This window comes from Mus caroli, chromosome 11, assembly GCF_900094665.2.
Source record: "Mus caroli chromosome 11, CAROLI_EIJ_v1.1, whole genome shotgun sequence".
In the NCBI taxonomy this organism is placed as follows: domain Eukaryota; kingdom Metazoa; phylum Chordata; class Mammalia; order Rodentia; family Muridae; genus Mus; species Mus caroli.
The window spans coordinates 103,125,833-103,149,185 of NC_034580.1; the positions used below are offsets into that span (position 1 = coordinate 103,125,833).

A 23,353-nucleotide genomic window follows, 5' to 3' on the forward strand; every position below is an offset into this window, starting at 1 on the left:
ACAATCGAGTTACACCCTGGCCCCCCAATATTTAGATTATAAGGAAGGCGTAAGAGAATGGTAGTGTTTCTTAAAGCCTGGTGATGGGCAAACCATTTCCAGGAATATTTGGGTGTTCCTAAGAGTAAACCAGGAGGGGGGGATTCTCTTCTGTGTGGTTCAGACAGTAGTTAGTTTAACCCAGGTCACTTAGTCTCTCCTGAATTTCCTCAAGTGGGAGACTGTCAATGAATTCTACTTAGCTTGTTGAAATTTCTGAGAATCGTTATGGATGAAGCTCACAAGTCAAACTTTGTAGGTCCCTGAAGAGAAGATGTCTGTCTCACCTGGGGCTCTCTGTTTCCGGAATATTCCACATTATATTAGTTGTGGTCATAAGTCATCCAGGCAAGATTTGAGAAGCCACCAGGGCACAAAAGGGGAAGCGAAGAGACGCAAACAGATGGGTGCTTTATTAAATTTTGTGAAAAGGTATAAAGACATTACCATTAATTGCACTTGGAGCCTCAAGAAGTTGATTATTAAAATTTTCAAAAATTTAAGAAGTTAATCAGGCTCCAAATCCTGAGTCAGACTAAATCAAAATAGGAATATTGATAACAACTGGAATTCAAGTATTGGTAGTCAGCAGTCCCAAAAGAGAACAATTAGGCATGTGACACCTGAGAGTATTTTTTTTTTTCTTTTTTTTTTGTTGTTGAGAATTTCAGGTTTGATGGGAGGAAACTGATGTCATTATTTTACCACACCTTACCAAAAAAAAAAAAAAAAAGTTTTCTCATCCATTCACCCTTTTACCATTGAGGTCCACATCAGACTCACCAAAGCCCCCCAAACAAGGCTTCCTCCCTGGTCCACATCTAAAGCTAGAGAAGATTCTGTGGGTTTTGTTTGATTGTTCTTGAGACAGTGTCTCAAATAACTCAGGCTGGCCTCAAACTCTGTATGTAGCTGAGGTTGACCCTGAACTTCTGATCCTCCTGCCTCGTTACCACGGCTGGGATGGAACCCAGGGTTCCACAGCAGCTGCAGCAGCTCTACCCACTGAGCAGTGTCCTCAGCCCCTCCTGTTTTGTTTCGTTTCGGTTTTTTGTTTTTTGTTTCCTAAATCATACTTTTCACATTCACTATGATGCTGTGTGGCACACGTAGGGGTTCTTGCTATCTGTGAGATTATTTAACCACATGCATTGTCTGAGATCCAAGAACACATCTGAGTGAAGGAGGCAGTCTTTTCCTTGTCCAGAGAATTCTTTAAAAAAAAAAAAAAAAAAAGAGCCACAAATAAAAACAAAGGACCCAAAGGGATGTTTAGACCGAGTTACTCTGATTTGGGCCGACATGGCTTTTCCGAAGCATAGACGCCAGGTAAATTCAGGGTGGCTTTTTTCTCCGGATCTGGAAGTGTGAGCGTCTCTGGAGCAGATTTTTTCCGGGGCCGGTCTTTGGGAATGGACAGAAATTCTGGCGCATCTGTGGAGAGAGGGGTGGATGGGGCGCTGGAGGGGGCGCTGCGCACCGAGGAAGGCAGTAGGGCGATGCTGGAGATAGAAATGGCCGGTGGGAAAACGCCAATCTTCTTGTTGGTGGCTTCCTGAGTGGCTCGTTCGAACTCTCGCACTTCATCCATTGTCATGTCTTCAAAGGGAAAAGCGGAGAAAAGAATAGTTACTGTTCAGACGGGCAAATGGGTTTATTGCTAAATCTGGGGACACTAACCATGAAGCTGATGCCTACCCATCACAAACCTGACATGTCTTTGCAATTTTAGACCCTCATTTTTTTTTCTCCCCTGCCCCCACATCTGTGTTACTAAGTCACATCCCGGAAAAGAACATTTCTTTGTTTTGGATATTAACCCAAGAGTTTTCAAAGGACTCTTCTTCAGTAAGTATTAAGGAATTACTGAAATACACTTTATTTATCTATTTGCTGTGTGTGGTGTGGGTGGCTGAGTCGCGGGGGAGAGAGGATTGGGTTCATTGGGCTGAATTCAGGTTGCCAGGCTCGGCAGCAGTGGCTTCCTTTACTCGGTGAGCCATCTCATTAGCCTAGTTAGTATGCAATAAAAATATTTGTGTGTGTGTGTATGCATGCATGCATAGGTGTGTCATGTATGTGGTGTCTGTATGAATGTATGTGCATGCATGTGTGTTGTGTGTATCTACTTTGGCTTACTCAGGCTCATTCATTTCTCCTGGCCCTCTGCCATGATCTCAGTGGTTCAGGTCTCTTTGCAGTGTTGAATCTGCAATCAACACTGACAACCTGACAACCTATGTTAATCATTAGGTGTTCTTTGTGGGGCTGGAGATCAAATCCAGGGCGCCGAGTATGCCAGGCAGGGGCTCCCCCACTAAGCCACACCACTGAGTTTCATAACATCTGAACAAAGAAAACAACAAACACTTTTTGTGTATGTGGGGGTGTTCTGTGAGGCCCCAAGGTCCGGTAACTTTGTAGACCAGGCTCTGGGACTGCAAAACCCAGATCTACCTGTCTCTGACTCCCAAGTGTAGGGATTAAAGGCATGCACTATCAAATGCCAGACTCAAAAAAACAAAAACAAAAAACCCCACTTCCCATTAAATTGAATCTGTGACCATTTCCCTATGAAATTAAAAAAAAAATTTCCTGAAAGTAAAGAGTTTTTACAAAGGAGATAAAAAAATTACAATTGTGCTGACATAATGTAAAATCTATATGGTTTTAAGAAAACTCACACCTATTAACTTACCACTTTTAAGTGAATGAATGAGACTCAGTTCTTTAAAGCAGCATTTGCTTGGAATTCGACGTAGAATTTTAGTGAACTAGGATATATCTTTAATAAATGGATAGCAATTTAAAAAAGCGACTTGGTTAACAAGTTGCTGAAATGTTGTGATATTGTATGCTTCCAGCAGGGGGCAGAAAGGACACAGCACAGAATTTAGATTAAAAGAAAAAACCAAAAATCTCCCCAAAAACCAAAACAAAAACCCCTCCGAGTCTCCTCTTCTCTTTGAAACCTCTCAATTGCCAAACGGAACTGTTTCTTTCTTTAGTGTGCTAATGGAAGTTAATTTTGCTTACTTATCCATGTTCAGGGTGCTAATTTAAATTTCATTTTAGCACCCGTGAAGGTGCTAAAATTATTTTTCTTTTTCTTTGATAGGCTCTTGGGTAGATCAGGCTGGCCTCTAACTCAGTATGTAGGTGAGGATAACTTTGGATTTCTGATCTTCCTGCCTCTACTTCCCCGGTGCCGGGATTGTGACAGCAGCCACTGTTTATATGGTGTTAGGGATCGAGCCCAGGGTTCTGCATAGTTCAGCACTCTGCCAACCGTGCTACATCCCTAGCCCCACTATGTGGCTTTATTACTATTTATACATTTAAAAAATATTTTTAATTCTTAGGATGCGTGTCTTTGTACATGTGGAGCCAATTCGCTCTTTCCACAGTTACCTGGGCCCTGGTAATCAAACTCAGGTTTCTAAGCTTGTATGATGAGGGTCTTTCCCTGCTAGGCCATCTTGCTGGCCTATCCACACACTACTTACTTGTGGTACACACAGCCTCTCAGCTTTAACCATCTTTTTTCATTGTGGAAAAAAAAGTACAATTGCAAAAAACAAACAAACAAACAAACAAACAACAACAACAACACAACACATGATCTATGATCTCATGATATCCCAAAGAAAGAGGGCACTATTATAAGATAACCATTATACTTCAATCATGGCGACAATGGGTTTCTTACAGCCAGAAAAAAGGTGGGGGTGCGTTCTGAGTTATCATCTTTCTCTACAGTTTAACGCTAATGATGAGTTAAAACGGAAAGAACACATGCAAAGGCTTTAAGCTGTAAGCTCCGCCCCCCCCCCCCCCCCCCCCCCCCCCCCCCCCCCCCCCCCCCCCCCCCGCCCCCATGCCCCATATTATAGCTCAGGCTGGCCTCCAACTCAAGGCAATTCTCCTGCCTCAGCTCTCAGCCACCAAGTCTGCCTTAGATCCTGAAAACAGTGGTGCTCAGTGCCCTTCAGGCATCCCTTGTCCCTCCTTCCCTCCCCGGTAGCTTTCTTCGGTCTGTGTTTGTAGGGAGCGGACTTCAGAGCAGTTGATGGCACTGTGTTTGACATTCCTAGGAGAAAAGGTAATCCAGAGCAAGGAATGTTCTGGAACAGTTTCCTTAAAAGAACATTCCTATCTTTAGAACAGGAAAAAAGGAGAGTTGGGAGGTATCCGATCAAAATCGGGGCAAACCTTCAGCAACTCTTGCTTCAACTGGTTTCCTGCAAACCCCAATCACGGCATGCACAACAGGGGGAAGGCGGAGCCAGCCCGCTTTCAGGCGGTCACATGCATCCAGTGGCCAATGGCATGCACTAGCCTGGCAAGGTACAGTCCAAATCATGCTGTGTGTGTTTGTGTGTGTGTGTGATTAAACATTTCCAAAACATTACCAGAAGGTCTTCCAATTCTAGAGCCTTTGTCACAACAGTTACCTCTCAAAGTTCTGTAATTATGCTCTCGTTTCTCTTTTAAAAAATGGATTTATCATTTATTTATGTATATGTGTGTGTGTATTCACACGTGCACGCATGCAATCAATGCCTACTTAGGACAGTAGAGGGCACTGGATACCCCGGACCAGGAAGTGGTGAGCCACTAGATATGGGCGCTAGGAACTGAACTTGGGTACCTACAAGAGCAGGTGCTCTGAACTGCTGAGCTGACTCTAGACCCTACATTCTCACTTCTTAAAAAACCAAAACAAAACAGAACAAAAAACAAAAGTAGCAGCCATGTAAAAACTGCATTCTTGAGTTTTCCAGTATCTCATCATAAATATTATTACCCTAGGGCCTGGGCATGGCAAACACAAGAACTCATCCTGTTCCGAGAAAGATCACATGTAAGAGATCTGGCTGAGACCTATGTGACGACCTGGTGATGAGTCCTTTGTTATCCCTAGGGCCTCTTTGTTAGCATGACTGACCAAGAGATAACTATGTATTTAAATATGGGTTTCCATTTCTGGTATATACCATATAGTCAGCTTTCAGTAACCCAAGGCTGTCAAATAACCCTGGGCTTTCTAAGGCCTTTGCTAAGTAAGTCTCAGGCTAGACCTACTATGTAGCACCCCTAAAACTCAGTTCACCACCCCTCCACCACTACGAATGTGTATGTGCACAGACTGTAGCTTACTCTGGAGATTAGCCTAAGTCAAAAGGAACTGACTGAGTAAAGCAGCCCAAAAGAGTTCCAGAAAAGCCTTTCAGAGACCATGACAGCTGAAGAGCAAAGCCCTCCAAGGAGTACAAGTGCCAACTACACCTTGAAAAGTCCCGCATTTGATCCACTTCACCTCTGACACCCACTGTGGCTCCTATGCTACTTCGTGATTAGTGCAGGCCATCTGACAGGTACCCCCAAATGTTTCCACTCTCTGTGTTTTACGACTGGGTTAGCCATGAAGCGAAGCCACTGAAGAGTGGAAAGATCTGGAAGACCCAGGTGACTGACACAGCCCACTCAAAGACTTGGGAGGGGGGCACCTTTACCCACAGTCTCTGGGAGAGGTTCTGTTTTCACAGAAGGCTGGGGACCCCGCATTTTCACGGGCTAACAGATGGGTTTCCATGACTGTTTCCCACAGGGTGGGCAACGCGCTTTGAACAGTCTACATACACTGGTCTGTGCATGGCTCTCTATGTCATCCACAGTGGAGGAGTGCTGATTGCACACTTTTATGTTGGTTTGTTCATGCATGTTTTTCTCGTATTCCCGAACATCATCCATTGTCATATCTGAAAAAAGTCAAGACGTGGGCAACTTCCGTTATTAAATACAAACTTTAACGGGGGACACTTTAGGGAAAGAAGGTCGCTCAGCAAAGTTTTTTGTTTTTTTTTGGTTTTTTGAAATTAAAAAGCAGGTGACTGACTAACTTTATGGAGTAAAAATCATAAAGTTAGATAAACCAGCCAAAGAAGGGAGTGAGGGCAAAGAAGAGTGGAGGTCAAACGCGTAGGGGTGATTCCTGGAAAGTGGGCGAGAGTGTTAGCGAGTGGGCTGTGCGTAGCCTGGGATCTCCTAAAGCTTTGTTAGAAGATCTCTCTCAGGAACAGAGGGGCCGGGTGGTTTGGGTTTAAGACTTACCTTCAGGTCAAACTTTCCAGAGAGATACTAGGGCATCTTTAAGTTAGTGGGTTTGACAACACCAAGCACACTTTCATTGCTATGGTAGGAGACAGGCTGTGGAGGGCAGACCCAGCGCATTCACTGCGGGTGTGTGAAAATCGGTACAATTGCATGGAATACAAAAGGCCAGAAAGTGCGGGTCTTTGAGTGTAGTCTGACAGCTTTGAGATGGCTGACACTCTTCCACCCACATTGATCTATAAATACGACGGTGCACAACACCACGTTTGGCTAGAATCTACAAGTTTTCAGTGTTTCAGGATAACGAGCTCTCAGTCCTTAATGGTTTTCGGCAGGAGATGGTTTTGTGGCAGTGTCTGGTTGTGACAGCAGTGGTGGAAAGGTGTTCTGTTGGCATCTCTCTAGGGATGCTGAGGGAGGGATGCTGTAAAAACATCCTATAGGCTGGGATCTCCAATTCTCAACAAACAAAGATTTCATTCCAAGTGCCAACAGGGACCAGGTTGAGAAGTCCTGCCTCATTCTTTCGATATTGGCACCTGGGAGGCTGAGGCAGGAGGATTATGGCTTCAAGGCTAGCCTGGGCCTTGTCTCAAAAACAAAACAAACAAACAAACACACAAACAAAAAGAAAACCAAGGAATCTCCTCTTTTTGCAAGTGAGATGTGTAAAATTGATATTTTACTGGTCTCACCTTAAAACATTGCCCCTGTCTTCCTCCCCACCCCCAACCCTCTTGTTCTTCTGCTGGATTTGATCAGCTTTTCTCCTAGTCTAGCAAAGCTTCATCAAGTCATGGCAGAATTTCACTTCATGCCCTCACCAACCAATAAAGCATGAAGAAGAAAAAAGCATCCACGTCACCCCTGATTGGCTTAGGGGGGGTTCTGCCTCGTGCGTTCCCAGCTGGAGTTGTTCCTTAAGCATTTTCTGGATCGTGTGCCCTGATTTTTTTTTTTTAAATCGCAATCGAGTGTCATGTGAGGTTCTCTTTGCTTCCAAAGGGCAGACCTGCCAGAGCTCATGATTTAAATCAGTATGGTCAGGGGCTGAGGTGGAGTGTGGCTCAAAATCTAGGCCTGGGCTATTTTATTGAACTCAAGATGCTCCTGTCAGCCCTGGAGTCATCCATCAGAAATGCTGTCCACAAGCAATGTAAGTATGGAGAAGGCTAAGCTGCAGGCCAGGCAAGCAAGGACACGCTCTTCTTTTAGAAAGCAGGTTATTGACAAGCAATAAAAGAATGCTGCTTTAGGGTGAAGACAGAAGGGACTTAGTCAACAATAACACATTCTGCAAGACCAAACCCCGCAACTTCAACGACTGATTATCAGTATTTCTTAACCATGAACACACCTGGAAACGAATATGAAGCAGTCACGCTTAAGTACGAGTTCAAAACTGAAAAATGTGTTTCTTTGTGCACCTGTCATTAACCAATTAATTAATTGGGAAAACAAAACCCAGAGAAGGCAAAGAGTCCACTGCCTTACTGCCTTACTGGGATGAATCTTCACAGAAGGGAAGGACTTACCATGGGCAGACTCTGGACTTTCAGAGCCGTGTCAGTTTTGTGGGCGTAAGAAAGGGTTCGGTGGCAAAGATGATTGGTGCCTTGCTCATAGTGAGATTTGAAAACAAGTCAAGGGACTGGTGGGGCCATGTGATTGACAACAGAACCAAAAGCATAAGACAAAACCAAACGAGGTAGAAGATCATGTAATACTGGTAGGGAGGGTCCTTATGAGAGCATCTATTTCTGCTCTCCCTCGCCACGCACTCTCTCTGAGAGGGAGTGTTTCATGTAGCCCAGGTACCAAATCTCCCTGTGTATCCTAGGAGGACTTCTATCTCCACCTCTCAGTGCTGGATGCTGCTGCAGCTACAAGCTAGGTAAGCTACCAGCTAAGAAAAAGCTCCCTAAATCTTGAAATACCTCCACATACCATAAATGCATACAAACAGGAGGTAAACTTGTCAGACTGCCTTAGTAACTTATGGAAACGCTAATTAGGTGGGAAAGATCCACTTTGGAATATCTGGTTAAATGCATTGTCTTTGTGATGGTATTACCTCACTCAAAATCCGTATGAACATCAAGGCTCAATTGCATATCCTCAGAGCACACTTCGGAAGACAATTCATCCTCTTACTGATTGATTTTTCAAAGATCAGAGTAATTTCTGGCAACTTGGGTTCAGAGCTCTTGCCAGAAACAAAGGCTTTCTGAGGTTATCACCCAAACAATTTTTTTAAACATTTATTTGTGTGTGTGTGTGTGTGTGTGTGTGTGTGTGTACATATACACACTTGCACCCATGCATCATAGCACACATGTGTGGTCAAAGGACAACTTGTGGGAGTCTGGTCTCCCTTCTACCATGTGAGCCCTGGGTACCGAATTCAGGCTGTCTGGCTTGGAGGCCTTTACCACTGAGCCATCTTGCTGGCTTTCAGACAAATTCTAAATGCAAGACAGTCTTAGGTGATGACTTCTAATCAATCTTGAAGGGCCATAATTTCTCTCTCTCTCTCTCTCTCTCTCTCTCTCTCTCTCTCTCTCTCTCTCTCTGTGTGTGTAAAGTGTAGGTGTGCATATGTTTATATATGTATGCAGCTGTATGCAGGGGTCAAGGTCTGGTGTCTTTTACTATCTCTCTGTATTTTTTTTTTTTTGGTTTTTCGAGACAGGGTTTCTCTGTATAGCCCTGGCTGTCCTGGAACTCACTTTGTAGCCCAGGCTGGCCTCGAACTCAGAAATCCGCCTGCCTCTGCCTCCCAAGTGCTGGGATTAAAGGCATGCGCTACCACACCCGGCTTATCTCTCTGTATTTTATTATTACTATTGTTGTAGTTTTTGTGTCTGTGAGTGTCTTGCCTGCATGTATGACTGTGTACCACTTGCAGGCAGTGCTCCTGGAGATCAGAGATAGCGTGGGATCCTCTGGTGCTGGGACTGGAGATGGCTGTGAGCTGTCTTGTGGATGCTGAGGATAGAACCTGGGCCCTCTGGAAGAGCAGTCAGTGCTCTTAACTGCTGACTCCAGCCCCTCTGCCTTATTTTTTGAGACAGAGTTTCTCAGTGAACCTGGAGCTCACTGATTGGCTGGCAGGATTCTCCTGTCTTTGCCTCCCCAGTGCTGGGATTAGGTGAAGCCCTCATCTGCACAAAGTGACTCCGTTGAGGTGGAGTTCCCTCTGTTCCTGGTTTAACATTGGTAAAGATGTTCTTGTCCCAGGGGATTTGTCAGTTGAGGCTATTTCTTTGTTTCCTCAACCATCAGCTAAAGACTCACAAGATACGGTAAAATAGTTTTCAATTAAATGGGCCTTCTATCCCTTCAATGTTTATCATCTTTCTTGCTGTTGATTTTAGATAGGGTCTCTTGTAGCCCAGGCTGGCCTTGGACTCCTGGTCTTCCTGTCTCTGCCTCCCAAATACTGGAATTATAGGTGTGTACCACAGTGCTCAGTATCATCATTGCTGTTCTACACATTTTTGAGACAGGGTCTCATTTGGCACAAGGCAGCCCTGAACTTGGTAGATAGCTGAGGGTGACCTGAAACTCCATCCTCCTGACTCCATCTTCTGACCTCTGGGTACTGTTTATGCAACATTCCAGACTGAACCAGGGTTTTATGTATGCTAGGCAGGAACTACACCAACTAAGTCACAGCCCCAGGCCCATTTTAGTAATTTTTTTTTTTTTTTTGAGACAAGGCATCTCTATGAAGCTCTTGCTGTCCTAAAACTTGATCTATAGGCTAGGCTGCCTTGTAACTAACAGAGATCCACCTGCCTCTCTCTCTTGTGTCTTCATTATTTGGCGTGTGGTACTACATCTGGCTTCGTTTTAGTATTCATTTTATTTATTTGAAGTTTTTATTTATATGGATGTTTGTGTGTCTGCATGCATGTATGTGCATGTTTGTGTGTGTGCCCGTGAAGACCAGAAATGGTCTTTAGATCCCAGCAGTTACTGGTGTTTATGAGCTGTCTGACATGGGTGCTGGGAGCTAAACTCCAGTTCTCTGCAAGAACAGCGAACACTCTTAATTGCTGAACTAGTTCTCTAGTCCCTGAATAAAATGTTTTAAAACTACTATTTATTTATTCCATCATTCAAATAATGCCAGGATCACGTTACAGACAAAGAATTCAAGGTGAGCTAGCTCACCAGGAAAACTGCTCTCCACCAGTCTGGTGACCAGAATTCAAATCCCAAGACCCACGTGGTAAAAAGAGAGAAGGAACTTTTGAGAGTCGTCCTCTGACCCCCACACATGCTTCATATCACATACGAATCCAAATAGCACTGAATTATAGAAGGAAAGGGTTTAATTCCTTATAACTTTTTTGACCAGTCTTAGGACATCTTGGGATAGTTGTGGGTAAGAGACTGATGGATTCTTACACACACACACACACACACACACACACACACACGAGAGAGAGAGAGAGAGAGAGAGAGAGAGAGAGAGATTGATTCTTAACTGCATTTGTAGTGGCTCCGGCTTACTTGATCTGGCTAATCTCTCCCCTTCTACCCTCCTAGGCTATAACAGACAATTGTTCTATCATTCTGAGGCAAAACTGAAGTTGAAACAAGTTTTGGGCCTTGGAAGACACCTGATGATGAATTGGACTGGGCACCTGTCTCCAGCAAACTGGTGGCCGTCTTTCCAGAAGATTCAGTTTTAAAGTCTCTTTGTTGCTATCGTTTGTTTGTTTGTTTTGAGACAGGGTTACATTATGTATCCTAGGCTATCCTAGAACTCACTATGTAGCCCAGGCTGGCCAGGGATTCATGATCCTCCTCCTGTCTTAGCCTCCTGAGTACAGGGATTGTAGACATGCATCCTTAGGCCTAGTAGGAACGTAAAACAACTCATTAGACCCATGATAACCTAACTCATACTTTTACATAAAGCTAAGGCCCTTCCACTTTCTTTGTGTTGGAATCAGCCAATCCTCAATGCTGGGAACACAGCATTTTCCATACAACCCAGACGACTGAGATCTAGAATGGCAATTGAGAGCTGTGATTTTGTTTTTCTTTTTTTGAAATTTAATTTAATATTATGAGCATGGGTGCTTTGCCTGCATGTATGTGCCTGTGCACTGCATGAGAGCGTTGTGCCTGCAGAGGTAAGAAGCCAGCATCCGATTCCTTGGAATTGGAGTTATGGGTGGCTGCGAACCACCATATGAATGCTAAGAAATGAACTCCAGTCCTCTGTAAGAGTAACAAGCGCTTTTATCCTTTGAGCCATCTCTCCAGCCTTTGTTCTGAGACAGGGTCTTGCTATGTAGTCTCTCCCTATGTAGTACAAGCTGGTCTCAGACTTGTGGCGATTTTTTCTGCCTCTGCCTCCTAAGCACTGGGGTCATAGATTGGTATCACTATACCCACCATTTTTAGGGGGGTGTGGGAATGTATGCTCAGTGGGTTCAGCCCAGTTGGAGTGTGGGTTCACAGGCTCCTTTGAAAAGGAAAGCGATGTGACGTTATGAGTTCCCTTCCTAGAAAGATGAACATGCACACACAGGCTCAGGGTCTGCTTCCAGGAAACCTGGGGCCCCTGGAAGATGCTGGTGTGGCGGACTCACATAGCTGTGGCTCATTTCTTCACCTGAGTTTGCTTCTTGCCTTGTCAAGCCTTCCCTAGGGATCCTGGCTGACTTCTAAGCGACTTCATAAGGCCGTTTCATCTACCAGCCAGAACTCAACCTCCCACATACTTTTTTTGGGGAAGGAGTCAGGTTTTCAAAGACGTTTGTGAGGCCCCCCCTCAGTCACAGGGTCCCTGTGGCAATCTTCAATGTGCCTCTCTGAGAATACTGTCAGATTTGAGAAGCCAATCCGAGCTTTTTTTTTTAATGAAGCTGGGCTGGCTATTTTTATCTGTCTCCCCTCTCACCCCATCTCCTGAAATGTGTCGTGGCTCGGCTGATTAGTGTTCTAGTCATGCAGAGAGGCTCAAGGCTCACGGGTAAAGACCAATCAGGGCCTTGGAAAGCAAACTCAACTCCTCCAACATGGCCACGGCGATACTTTAGAGAAGAACATGAGCAGAATAAAATCTGCTTAGGGAGATGGTTTTGTGACTTCCAAGAATGCTGGAACTCAGTGGAGATGCAGAAATAAATCCTTGGGTGAGAAAAGATCATCATCCTGAACAATGTCTTTTCTTCACTCCTAATTAAGCACTGGAGATGGGGAGTCTAATTTGAAGGGAGGGGGGGCAGCCAGGAGTGTCCTGAATGATGCCTAAGGACAGGCATGGTGCACTACCCAAACATGCTGCTCAGGAGGTGAACGGCACCCAAACCCAGCCCCAACAATATAGCACCTGCTGAGTCTGCCCAGAAGGGGGCCCTTTTCTAACACATCTGCTTAAAGGAGGACGATGGCTACTCCCTTCCTTACTTCTTCTTTTAATTCTTATAAGGTGCCAGAGCTTAGCAGCTGGCCCTGAAGACATCGAAGATCCTTCTAGTCTAATCTATTTGGAATGAATTATTTAAGCTGTCCTTGTAAACGAATCTGCTTTATATCCCAGGCTGTGAGCCAACAGTTCAGAATCAACCTGGAGGGCTTCTGGAACCACAGTGGGCTAGGGGTTGGAGACTGTGTATCTCTAACCAATACCCAGGAGATTCGGAGACTGCAGGTCTAGGGACCTTGCTTTGAGAACCAGAACTGTAGACTGTGGCTCCAGAGGAGGCTGCTTTACTTGGGACCCTGTCCATGTTTATTAACAGGGGCCTCACTGAGCCTGTACGTGATCAAAGGGAAAAAGGCAACTCAAGGTACCCGAGCCGAAGGGTTATCCTTGTTTGGACTTTGCCTGGGTTATAACACACCCATCTATCTGAAAGACCCATAGTTCCCCGAATGACCTTGAATCAGTAAGTGGCTGAGGAGACACTGGGTGGCAGGGCCTGTTTCTATTCATTTAATTTCCTGCGAGCCTGCGACAGGTAATGAAGGAGCCACTGTGTTCCAGGCCAGCAGCTCAGCTGGGCTGCTGAGGTCTGCAAGAGGTTATACCAAATGGATGGTGTCGTTCTCAGATCCTTGCTGCCTGAAAGGGCTGCTTGTTTTGGTTGCGACTGTCAATGTGGACGGACACAGGGGGTGGAGACCACTCTGGGGTCAACAGCCAGCCCTGATGGTCTACATTCACCAAAGCCTAAGCCTTCCAACCACAACTCAGTCACAAAGAAGATCTTGTGACCAAGAGACTCTTTGAGTTGCTAACTGCCTTCCTTCTCATCCTAAGTAAATAGGTAGGAATTCTTAAAGACCTTTCGGCTGGAGAGCCTGTGTTTCATCTAATATATTATTCTAGCTTCAGGCTCTTGTAATAATCTGAGAATTCTAAAGGAGCCTTGCACATGCCAGGCAAGTCTCTCCCACTCTCTTAATTAAATGGCCTAAAGTCATCACTTCCTTGCCACGGGCTTAGCTGAGACTGAAAAGAATCAGGGTCTAGTCTCCATATTCCCCTTACTGGATACACAGTCCCACTTTGTTTTTTCCTCCTATAATGGTTGTCAACCTCTTTTTCTCATTAAGAAAAATTTTTATTGTATGTGTGTGCATGATATGTGTATCCCATGATACACTTGGGTGGATGTTAGCTGACAGCTTTGTGGAGTCAATTCTCCCCTTTTACCTTTAACATGGGCTCTGGGGAACAAACTCAGGTCACCAGGGTTGGCAGCTGATGATGCCTTTACCCACTGAGCCATCTTGCTGGCCCCAAACCCTCTTTTTGGAAGGGCAGGCTTGGAATGTTTTACCTCTATAAGCAGAGTGAAGACCTCCTTTTAAAATTTCTGAAAAGCCCTCAGTCACATGCTGGTGCTAGAGAAACCTAGCTGAGAACTTTGCCTCCTGCCCATCAAGGTGGCAGATTTTGGGACTCTCTGGGTGCCTGTCCTTTGTGTAATCAATGCAGGCCTATTGCTCTTTGACTAGCCTTGTGATAGTTCCTAGAAGATGGTAACAAGGGAACCATGAGCTCTGAGAAGTAAAGTGGAGAAGACAGGACAGATATTAATTCGAGGATACTCCCCAGTGACCTATCTCATAAAAGCCAGGTCGTGGCGAGTCTTCCTGACAGCAGAGTATATGAAAATGTCCTGTGGTTGTGGAACCTAACAATCCAAGTGGGGATGGGCACCTGGGCAAACCAGGAAGAAGCGCTTACTCTTCAGCAGGTGCAGAGCTGGGAAAATGGAAACATGAGACTAAATGAACCCTGTAGCCCGGCAGACCAAGCCTTTTAAACCTGTGGCCTGAGTTACCAGCACTGCCTTCACCCATTCTGTTCAATGTAGCCTTTCACTTTAAGATAGGATAGTGGAGGGCATCAGCTGCTGCTCTGGAAACGGAGGGCATGGGTGGAATAAGGGTGGGAAAAAAAAAAGACCAAAATACAATGTAGGGTACATCTAGGACAAATAACGTGACTTAGGACGACAGACACACACAGATGGCTCTATCCTAAGTCACTGGTTGGGCGTGCTCACTTCTATTTATAGCCAAGGACACAGGCCACCTAATGACTGATTCAGGGGAGGCAAGGGACTCATGTCCACACAGCTGCGGTGCTGAGCACCCAGGGAGGATGGTCTATTCATCATGGTACCAAGCAAACCTTGTTCTTATTTACTGACAAGGTGCAGAACTTGTTTAAAATCTTTTGAATGACATTTAAAAAAAAAAAAAAAACCTCAAAGATTCCAAAAAGCCAGAGCAGTATTTTCCTTTAGAGTTGTCCAGTCACATATGCCTCCCTCCATCTGTCCTTGACATCTTAGAGAACTTGTATGTCTCCGATGAGGGTCTGTTTCAAGTGTTTCCTGCATCAAGGGACTGTTACTAAATAAGATGCTTCTATCAGATAATGTTGAAGTTTGGGATAATTTAGGATGGGTCTGAAATCCACCCTGCAGAGAACAATGGAGCCCCGAGTGTCGGTAAGACAAGCATCAAGCACGCCGAGGTCCTACTTGGTCAATAGTTCTGTGGTTATTTCAGACCGAGCTCCTATAATTACATCTTTATTAGGTTCACCAGACAGAGCTATTTCCAATACAGGAAGTGGTGGCCTACGCTTTGTTGTTGTCCTTCTAGGTTACACTTGAAGCTGGGTGGACTGAAAGCCAAGTCAAGGTGTTACGAAACCATTCTCCAAGTTATTTTGGGCCATCGGACTTACCGTACCACTCATCAACCCACGCAAAGGCCTGTCTGTGTCCAATCAGCAAGATGTCTCGGACCACCTGAAGAGTGAGAAAAGGAGGTTGAAATAATACCAGGTGCGACCAAGAGCATTTGGGGGTTGAGGGGCTAGGGGCATGGCTCAGTGGGTAAAGTGTTGCCTGTTTAAGCATGAGGGACTGAATTTGGATTTTTAGCACCCATGTAAAAATTAGATGTGTTAATGTATACATGTCCTATAACCACAGTGCTGGGGGGAGTGGAAATGGAGGTTCACCAGAGCTTTCTGGCCTATCAGTTAACCCCCAAGTTTAGTGAGAGAGTTTATCTCAAAACATAAGCTGGGAGCCGGGCGTGGTGGCGTACGCTTTTAATCCCAGCACTCGGGAGGCAGAGGCAGGCGGATTTCTGAGTTTGAGGCCAGCCTGATCTACAAAGTAAGTTCCAGGACAGCCAGGGCTACACAGAGAAACCCTGTCTCAAAAAAAACCCAAAACCAAAAACAAAAAAAAACAACCCCCCGCCCCATAAGCTGGGGTCATGGAGCCAGGTCAAAGGGCAAAGGTGACTCCTGGAAGCCTGCCTGAGTTCACTATCTGGGTCACAGTTGGTAGACAAGGTGGAGGGAGAGAACAGATCCTGAAAGTTGTCCTCTGACCTTCCCATGTGTCAACTGTCCTCCTCTTCCCCTAAATAAGTAAACAAAGGTAAAGATGTAGTAAAATAATTTAGGAGAAAATTAAAAAATCTGAAGAGAGACAGAGAGAGAGACAAGGATGTTGGCCTCTGGTCTCCATAAGAGCATGACCTGGCAAGTGCATCCCCTCTTCCATACATCATCATCATCATCATAAAATAAAATAATATTTCTTATTTCATCTCTTTCTTTTTTTTACATTAAAAATTTTTAGGCCCTGCTGCTCCAGCAGCAAGCTCTTTACCTGCTGAGCCATCTTCCCAGCCGATAAATATTCCTTATTACATTTCTTGGAAACTCACAGCCAGCCTCCAACATTCCTTCCTTTCTTCTTGCCAAACAAAATCCAGTGATTGTCAAAAAACCTCTCATGGAAGGGCTGAAGTGGGTTTCCATAAGCAAAGGGTTTTAATTGGGTGGGTTTTCAGAAACAAGGGAAGCGTTTCTAATGAAGTGTTTATTCCTCCTGCCTCTGGGTATTCGTCGAGGCCCTTTTATGATTTGGAAGTGGAGACATGTAATGAATCTAAGAAAGACCATGCAGCCATACACACTCTGGTGCTGACGGTGTCAAATTCGTGGAAATCAAAAGAACAGCAGCCGTAAATCCGCCCTGTCACATTAAGCACAACACAGCTGTGGCTCGCAACAAGGCCTCAATAATGCGTTAATGGCTGGCTTTTGAATACCCCCCCCCCCATCACTGTGAATAGATTCTTAAAAAACAAAGGTGTTTAGAGAAAGCTCCTCCACCACCCTCTACTTTCAACCCCTGTAAACACTTCCTCATTAGCAGAACAGGTGTGTTGGGGGGGCGGGGTTATAACACTTCCTTTAGTTTGGAATTAGGCACGGAAGTGTGATAATACATAAGCCAAAGAATCCTCACAGGTACTTTCAAGAAATAGGTTGAGCCAAAGTCATCGTCAAGGAATTAAATGAAATGAGCTCTGGGCAATTAAAACCTGTTTTGGGAGAGGAAATGAGATCCACGACCACTCGACCACTCGGTGACTCTTTAGTTAGAGGAGATAATTTAGGAGGGAAAGAAGCAGACAGGTGTGGGGGCACACACCTGAAATTCCAGCATTTGAGCACTCGAGGCAAACCTTGGCTACACAGTGAGTTTGAGGCTAGCCTGGGCTGTAGGAGACCCTGCTTCAAAAGAATAAAAACAGGAGCTGGGGAGCTGGCGCATCTGTTAAGAGCACTTGTTGAAAAAAAAAAAAAATCATTGTTAAAGCCCGGCATGGTGCACGCCTTTAATCCCAGCACTCAGGAGGCAGAGGCAGGCGGATTTCTGAGTTCGAGGCCAGCCTGGTCTACAGAGTGAGTTCCAGCAGGACAGCCAAGGCTACACAGAGAAACCCTGTCTGGAAAAACCAAAAAAAAAAAAAAAAAAAAAAAAGAGCACTTGTTGCTCTTGCTTAGGACCTGGGTTTGAGTCCCAGCACCCATATGACAGCTCACAATGACTTGAATATCTCCAGTTCCAGGAGATCCAATTCCCTCTTCTGATCGATGTGGACACCAGACATGCTTGTGTCCACACATGAGGGCAAAACACACACACACACACACACACACACACACACACACACACACATATATATATATAAGAACAAAAGCAAAGGAGGGAGAATGAGAGAGGGAAGGAGAGGGAAAGAGAGATGAGGGAATGTAAATCTGAAAGTGAGGGAGGGCAAGGAGACACGGAGCTTGGGCGCTAACATAGTTACTCTGTGGTTTGTCTTCCTGCTCCGTAACCAAGGTCACGACCCAGAAGGAAAACATGAGGTTTCTGTGCTGAGGAGTTACAATTGTCAACTGGCAGTCCACAATTGCCTGGGAAGGGAGCCTTAATAAGGAATTACCCAGATCAGATCAGGTTGACCTACCAGTATGTCTGGGAAGCAATTTTCTTTTTCTTTTCTTGAGATATGCTCTCATGATTTAGCCCTGGCTGGCCTGCAATGTGCCATGTAAACAAGGCTGGTCTCCAATTCACAGAGATCTACCTGTCTTTGCCTTCCAGGTGTTGGAATTAAAGGTGTTTACCACCATGCCCAGAGTGGAGGATTTTTATTAACTGCTTTAGTTGCTGTGGGGAAGACCTGCCCATTGTGGGCGGCACCATTCCTTAGGTTTAAGTTCTGAACTGTGTAACAGTAGAAAAAGTGAGCTGAGCAGTAGTCACTCATGCATTTATTTCTCTCAGCGCTTGACTGTGGCTGAGATGAGATTAGCTGCTTTAAGCTGTGACATTCCCATAATGATGGACTGCAGCCTGGAATAGTAAGCTAAAATAAATCTTTTTGTCCCCAGGTTTCCTTTTGTCAGGATGTTTTTAATCACAGCAACAGAAAGAGAACTAGGGCTGTGTCTGAACTTGACTCCTGTGGTGGTTTGAATGCACTTGGCCCATGGGAAGTGGCACTATTAGGAATTGTGGCTTCATTGGAGGAAGTGTGTCATGGTAGAGTCTCTTCCTGGCTACCTTTGGATCAAGATTTAGGTAACGCTCTCAGCTCTATGTCTGCCTGAACACTGCCATACTTTCTGCCATGATGAAAATGAACTGAACCTCTGAGACTGTAAGCCAGCCCCAATTAAGTGTCCTTCATAAGAGTTGCCTTGGTCATGGTGTCTCTTCACAGCAATAAAACCCTAACTAAGACAACTCCGCTGCTCCTCACTCATTCACTCTCCTGGCTGGTGGGTGGGATGTATACAGAGCCCAGCAGAGAACTACATGGTATTCATGTAAAAACAAAACAATCCTTTGGCTCCATTGCAGAGCCTACTCTTCCCACTAGCCTGGGTACAGGAATGGGTCATCAATTCCAGTCCTAACTTCAAGAATGAAACTTTCTACCCAGATGCAAGAGGCACAGCTACTAAATCCCAGTTACTGGGAAGCCTGAGGCAGGAGGAGCTTAAGGCCAGCCTCAGTAGTATAGAAGGATCTCCATCTTGAAGCATCAAAACAATCCTTCACCTTGCTATTGCCAAATGGCTGTGGTCTGCAGACAAGTCCAGCTGAGAAAACCTCAGAGCCCGGGGAGGGAAAACAGTGGCGCTGCTGTGGAATTCGGGAAAGGGATTCTTTGTCAGATTTTAGTAGAAAAAAAAAATCAGAGAGCCAACTTTTCTCAAATATAGAGAAAAGGAACTTGGAGGTTTTTGTTCCCCACCATACCCTGCTGAGACAGGGTTTCTCTGTGTAGCTCTGGCTGGCCTTGAACTCAGAGATACACCTGTTGCTGTCTCCTGAGTGCTGGGATTAAAGGCATGTACCACCACCACCTGGCTCTTTGTTTTGTTTTAAATACAGGGTCCTATCTATCTATCTATCTATCTATCTATCTATCTATCTATCTTTGTAGCCCCTGATGGTCTTGAACTTACTATGCAAGTGAGGATAAATTTGAACTTCTGTTTTCTCTGCTTCAACCTCCAGAGTGCTGGGATTAGAGGTGTGCACCACCAAAACTGGTTTCTGGAGTACTGAGGATATAACACATGGCTGTATGAGTGCTAGCCATGCAATCTGTCAACAGAGCCACATTCCAGCCCCTGTGACATTGGGAATTATTTATGTGTTTGTTTAAAATTTTATTTTGTTTTGACTTTATTAATTTGGTCTTATTTGAGACAGAGTTTTTCTGTTAGCCCCGGCTCTCCTGGAACTCAGTCTGTAGACCAGGCTGGCCTTGAACTCAGAGANCCTCCTGCCTTTGCCTCTCAAGTGCTGGGATTAAAAGCGTGCATCACCACTGCCCAGCTGTCTAAAATTTTATAACATTTATTTATTGCTGTGTGAGTGCATACTCATGCAAGCCTCAACACTTGGCTGGAGATCAGAGGATAAATAACTTGTGTGTGTCAGTTCATTCCTTTAGCATGTGCATGGAACTCAGTTGTCAGGCTTGACAGCAAGTGCTCTCACTGGCCCAATTATTTATCCTTATGTAAATGAGAGCAGTTACACAGGGCTCTGCTTGGCACCTCCTGTTTCATTATTTTAGAGTCATATGGAAGAGTCCTATTTAAGACCTGGAGAAAACTCGTGTCATCAAATTGGTTCCTGCCCCCAAAGTTAATCTGTTTTCCAAAGCAAGGGCCTGGTTAAAGTCTGCGCTCTGGGCTTGGTCATCATCCTTTAGCGAGGGGTCAGTGAAGGGAGAAGCGTTGAGGTGTGCCGCCTCGTGGGCCCACTTGGAGCTCTTGTTCTGCCTCTGGGGGCCTCTTCTGCTTACGGTGCCTATGTGTGCAAGTTCTTCCGAGGGGGAATTATCCCTGGGAGCTGTACCCAGGGATAAGCCTCTGGGCTCTTGCCCAGTGTCCCTGTCTGAAGGTAGATTAACCTAACTGGCAAAGTAGGACATAACATTCTGTGGATCCAACTTCCCAAATATACTCATCTGATAGATTCAGAATGAGAAGTGATCTGTAAAACTGCTACACAGAGTAAGTAGTGGGAGAAAATTACACCCTTGTAGAAAATGCATTTTCACCTAAGAAGTATGTTCTAGATATAAGTACTTGGTACCAGTTCAGCACTGGGGCATTGGGCAAACCTTCTATCTCCTACCAGGCAATGATGGCAATAGGGAACTTGTCTACATCCCAGGGACCAGGTCAACAACCCACCTTGTGCACAAATTGTTCCACTCGGGTCTGAAGGCCCCACACCTCGAACTTGACGGTGACCAGCTTGTAGGAGCACATGATGGGCTGATGGTTGTCTCGCCAGCCTTCTCTTAGCTGCCCTCGGCCTGTCTTCTCAGACTTGAAGTGTTTAGGATCCTAGAAAAGATACACCAAACAAGCTGGTATATTAAAACTTCATAGTCGTGGGTGGGGCAGCACAGGCCTGTAACCCCAGGCAGAGGCAGGGTGGTCAGGAGTTCAAGACCACCTCAGTTACATATTGAGTCTGAGGCTAGCCTGGGCTACTTGAAACGTTGTTTTGTTTTTTTAAAGATTTATTTATTTATTTATTTATTATATGTGAGTTCACTGTAGCTGTCTTCAGACACAGCAGAAGAGGGAGTCAGTTCTCATTTCGGGTGGTTATGAGCCACCATGTGGTTGCTGGGATTTGAACTCAGGACCTTTGGAAGAGCAGTTGGCGCTCTTAACCACTGAGCCATCTCTCCAGCCCTGTTTTGTTTTTAAGGAAAAAAAAAAAGGCTATCTATATGAAATGTCCAGAATGGGCCAAATCCACTTAGACAGAAAGTAGGCCATGGCTACTAGGGACTAGGAACAGGGAGGACCATGGGGCTGAAGAGATGGCTCAGAGGTTAAGAGCACTGACTGCTCTTCCAAGCAATTCCCAGCAACCACATGATAGCTTACAACCATTTGTGATCGGATTCAACACCTTCTTCTGGTGTGTCTGAAGATACAGCTACAGTGAGCTCATATACAAATAAATCTTAAAGGGGGGGGGGCACTGTTTCCTGGGAAGAGCTGGAGAGGCCTGGGAAATGTCTCAGCAGGTAAATACCCTTGCCATGCAAGCTTGAGTGCCCAACTTCCATTCCTGGAATCCACATAAAAAGCCCCATCGATGGGAGGCTTGAGAGATGGCTCAGCTGTCAAGAGCACTGATTGCTCTTCCAGAGGATGTGGGTTCGATTCCCAGCCCCCACATGGCAGCTCACAACTGTCTGTAACTCCAGTTCCTGGGTACTGACACCCTCATACAGACGTGCATGCAGGCAAACTAATACACATAAGAACATTTAAAATGACATTAAAAAAGGCCAGATGTGGTGGTAAACATCTGTAATCCCAGCATACTTATGGGGAGATGAGACCAGTAACCTCTGCAACTGAGGTTGCTGTACAAATGGAGAAACAGAAGACCAAGCCGGTAGGAGGGACAATGGCCTCCTGAAAGCTGTCTACTGACTCTATGTTCACACACGTATGCACACGCACGCACACACATGCAGACTTAAAGAAATAAAGCTAATAGACTGGTCTAGCGATGGTATCCATGGTGGAAGACATCTTTCCGCACAATCTGAAACTGTATCCCTGCACGGCCGCTCAGATTTAGCTCGGAATAAATGACCTCTTATTCCGGTTTCACACTGACAAGGCAGGGCCTTTGTCCTTCCTCTGTTGCTTCTCTTTTAAGAGTCTGTCTGTGGCACTTGTCAGCTGAAGATACAACTACATACAGCACCATGCTGGGAAGTGGCTCAGATGGTTGAGCGCTTGCCAGCATGCATGAAGTATTCTGCGGGAGCAAGCAAGAGCTCTAACCACTGAACAATCCTGCCAGGACATCAGTAACCTTCCCCAAAGCTTCATTCTCCCTAGATAGCCCTTCTTTCTTTTTTTTTTTATTTTTTTTTTAAGATTTATTTATTTATTATATGTAAGTACTGTAGCTGTCTTCAGACACTCCAGAAGAGGGAGTCAGATCTTGTTATGGATGGTTGTGAGCCACCATGTGGTTGCTGGGATTTGAACTAAGGACCTTTGGAAGAGCAGTCGGGTGCTCTTACCCACTGAGCCATCTCACCAGCCCTAGATAGCCCTTCTTTTTCTGCCCATCTCTCCTATTTTTTTTTTTTTTCTTCAGGAGCCTGTCATGTGTAGCCCAGGTGTTCTGGTCACCCCCACAACATTGTGAACCTTCTGGAGCACGGAGGGTTCTCCTAGCTAAAGCTCCAGCACACCACGGGCATCCACAAACTCAGTTCTTTACACCTGTATGGCAAAGTCTTTATGCCATCCCTCCAGTCTCAAGGTATGATTCTCGATGGCTCCACAAAAAAAATTTTAAATGATAGTAGGCTATTATGAATCAGAGTTTGGGGAGAGGTTGGATGTGAATGAGAAGTCTACTGTATTACCACAGCCAGAAGGCAAAGTCTGTAAAAGTAGGAGCTCGTGTGTTAAGGTCAGAGGAAAATCCAGGACTCAGTTCTTTCCTTCCCCGACATGGATTCTGGAGCTCAAACTCAGCTCCTCAGACTGGGCAGCCCAGAATAGAACGTCCTAAGTGGACAGTGAAACTCTGGCTTTATGTCCTCAATTTACTAGACAAAGACACTGAGACTTGTGGGAAAAAAAAAATCAGGTATTTCACCTGAAGATCACAGCAGCCCAGTGCTCTTTCTGCCACATTTACTTTCAAAATTAGCCGGGCGTGGTGGCGCACGCCTTTAATCCCAGCACTTGGGAGGCAGAGGCAGGCGGATTTCTGAGTTCGAGGCCAGCCTGGTCTACAAAGTGAGT

General features: G+C 45.2%; 1 protein-coding gene across 3 annotated transcripts in view; it reads right to left on the reverse strand.

The window, feature by feature from the left end:
- Positions 1 to 238: 238 nt before the first annotated feature.
- The window catches only part of Pitpnc1 (phosphatidylinositol transfer protein cytoplasmic 1), a 265,034-nt gene continuing 241,919 nt past the window's right edge, over positions 239 to 23,353 (reverse strand). For 2 of the 3 annotated variants that reach the window (XM_029483564.1, XM_029483565.1), the window contains exons 7-9: positions 20,744 to 20,899; positions 15,392 to 15,455; positions 239 to 1,638 (exon numbers count right to left, since the gene is read on the reverse strand). In XM_029483564.1, the coding sequence (XP_029339424.1) occupies positions 1,322 to 1,638; positions 15,392 to 15,455; positions 20,744 to 20,899 (537 nt within the window). In that variant the 3' untranslated portion in view covers positions 239 to 1,321. Of the gene's footprint in view, positions 1,639 to 5,682; positions 5,802 to 15,391; positions 15,456 to 20,743; positions 20,900 to 23,353 lie in introns of all 3 variants that reach the window. The other variant, XM_021177132.2, reaches the window with a different exon arrangement.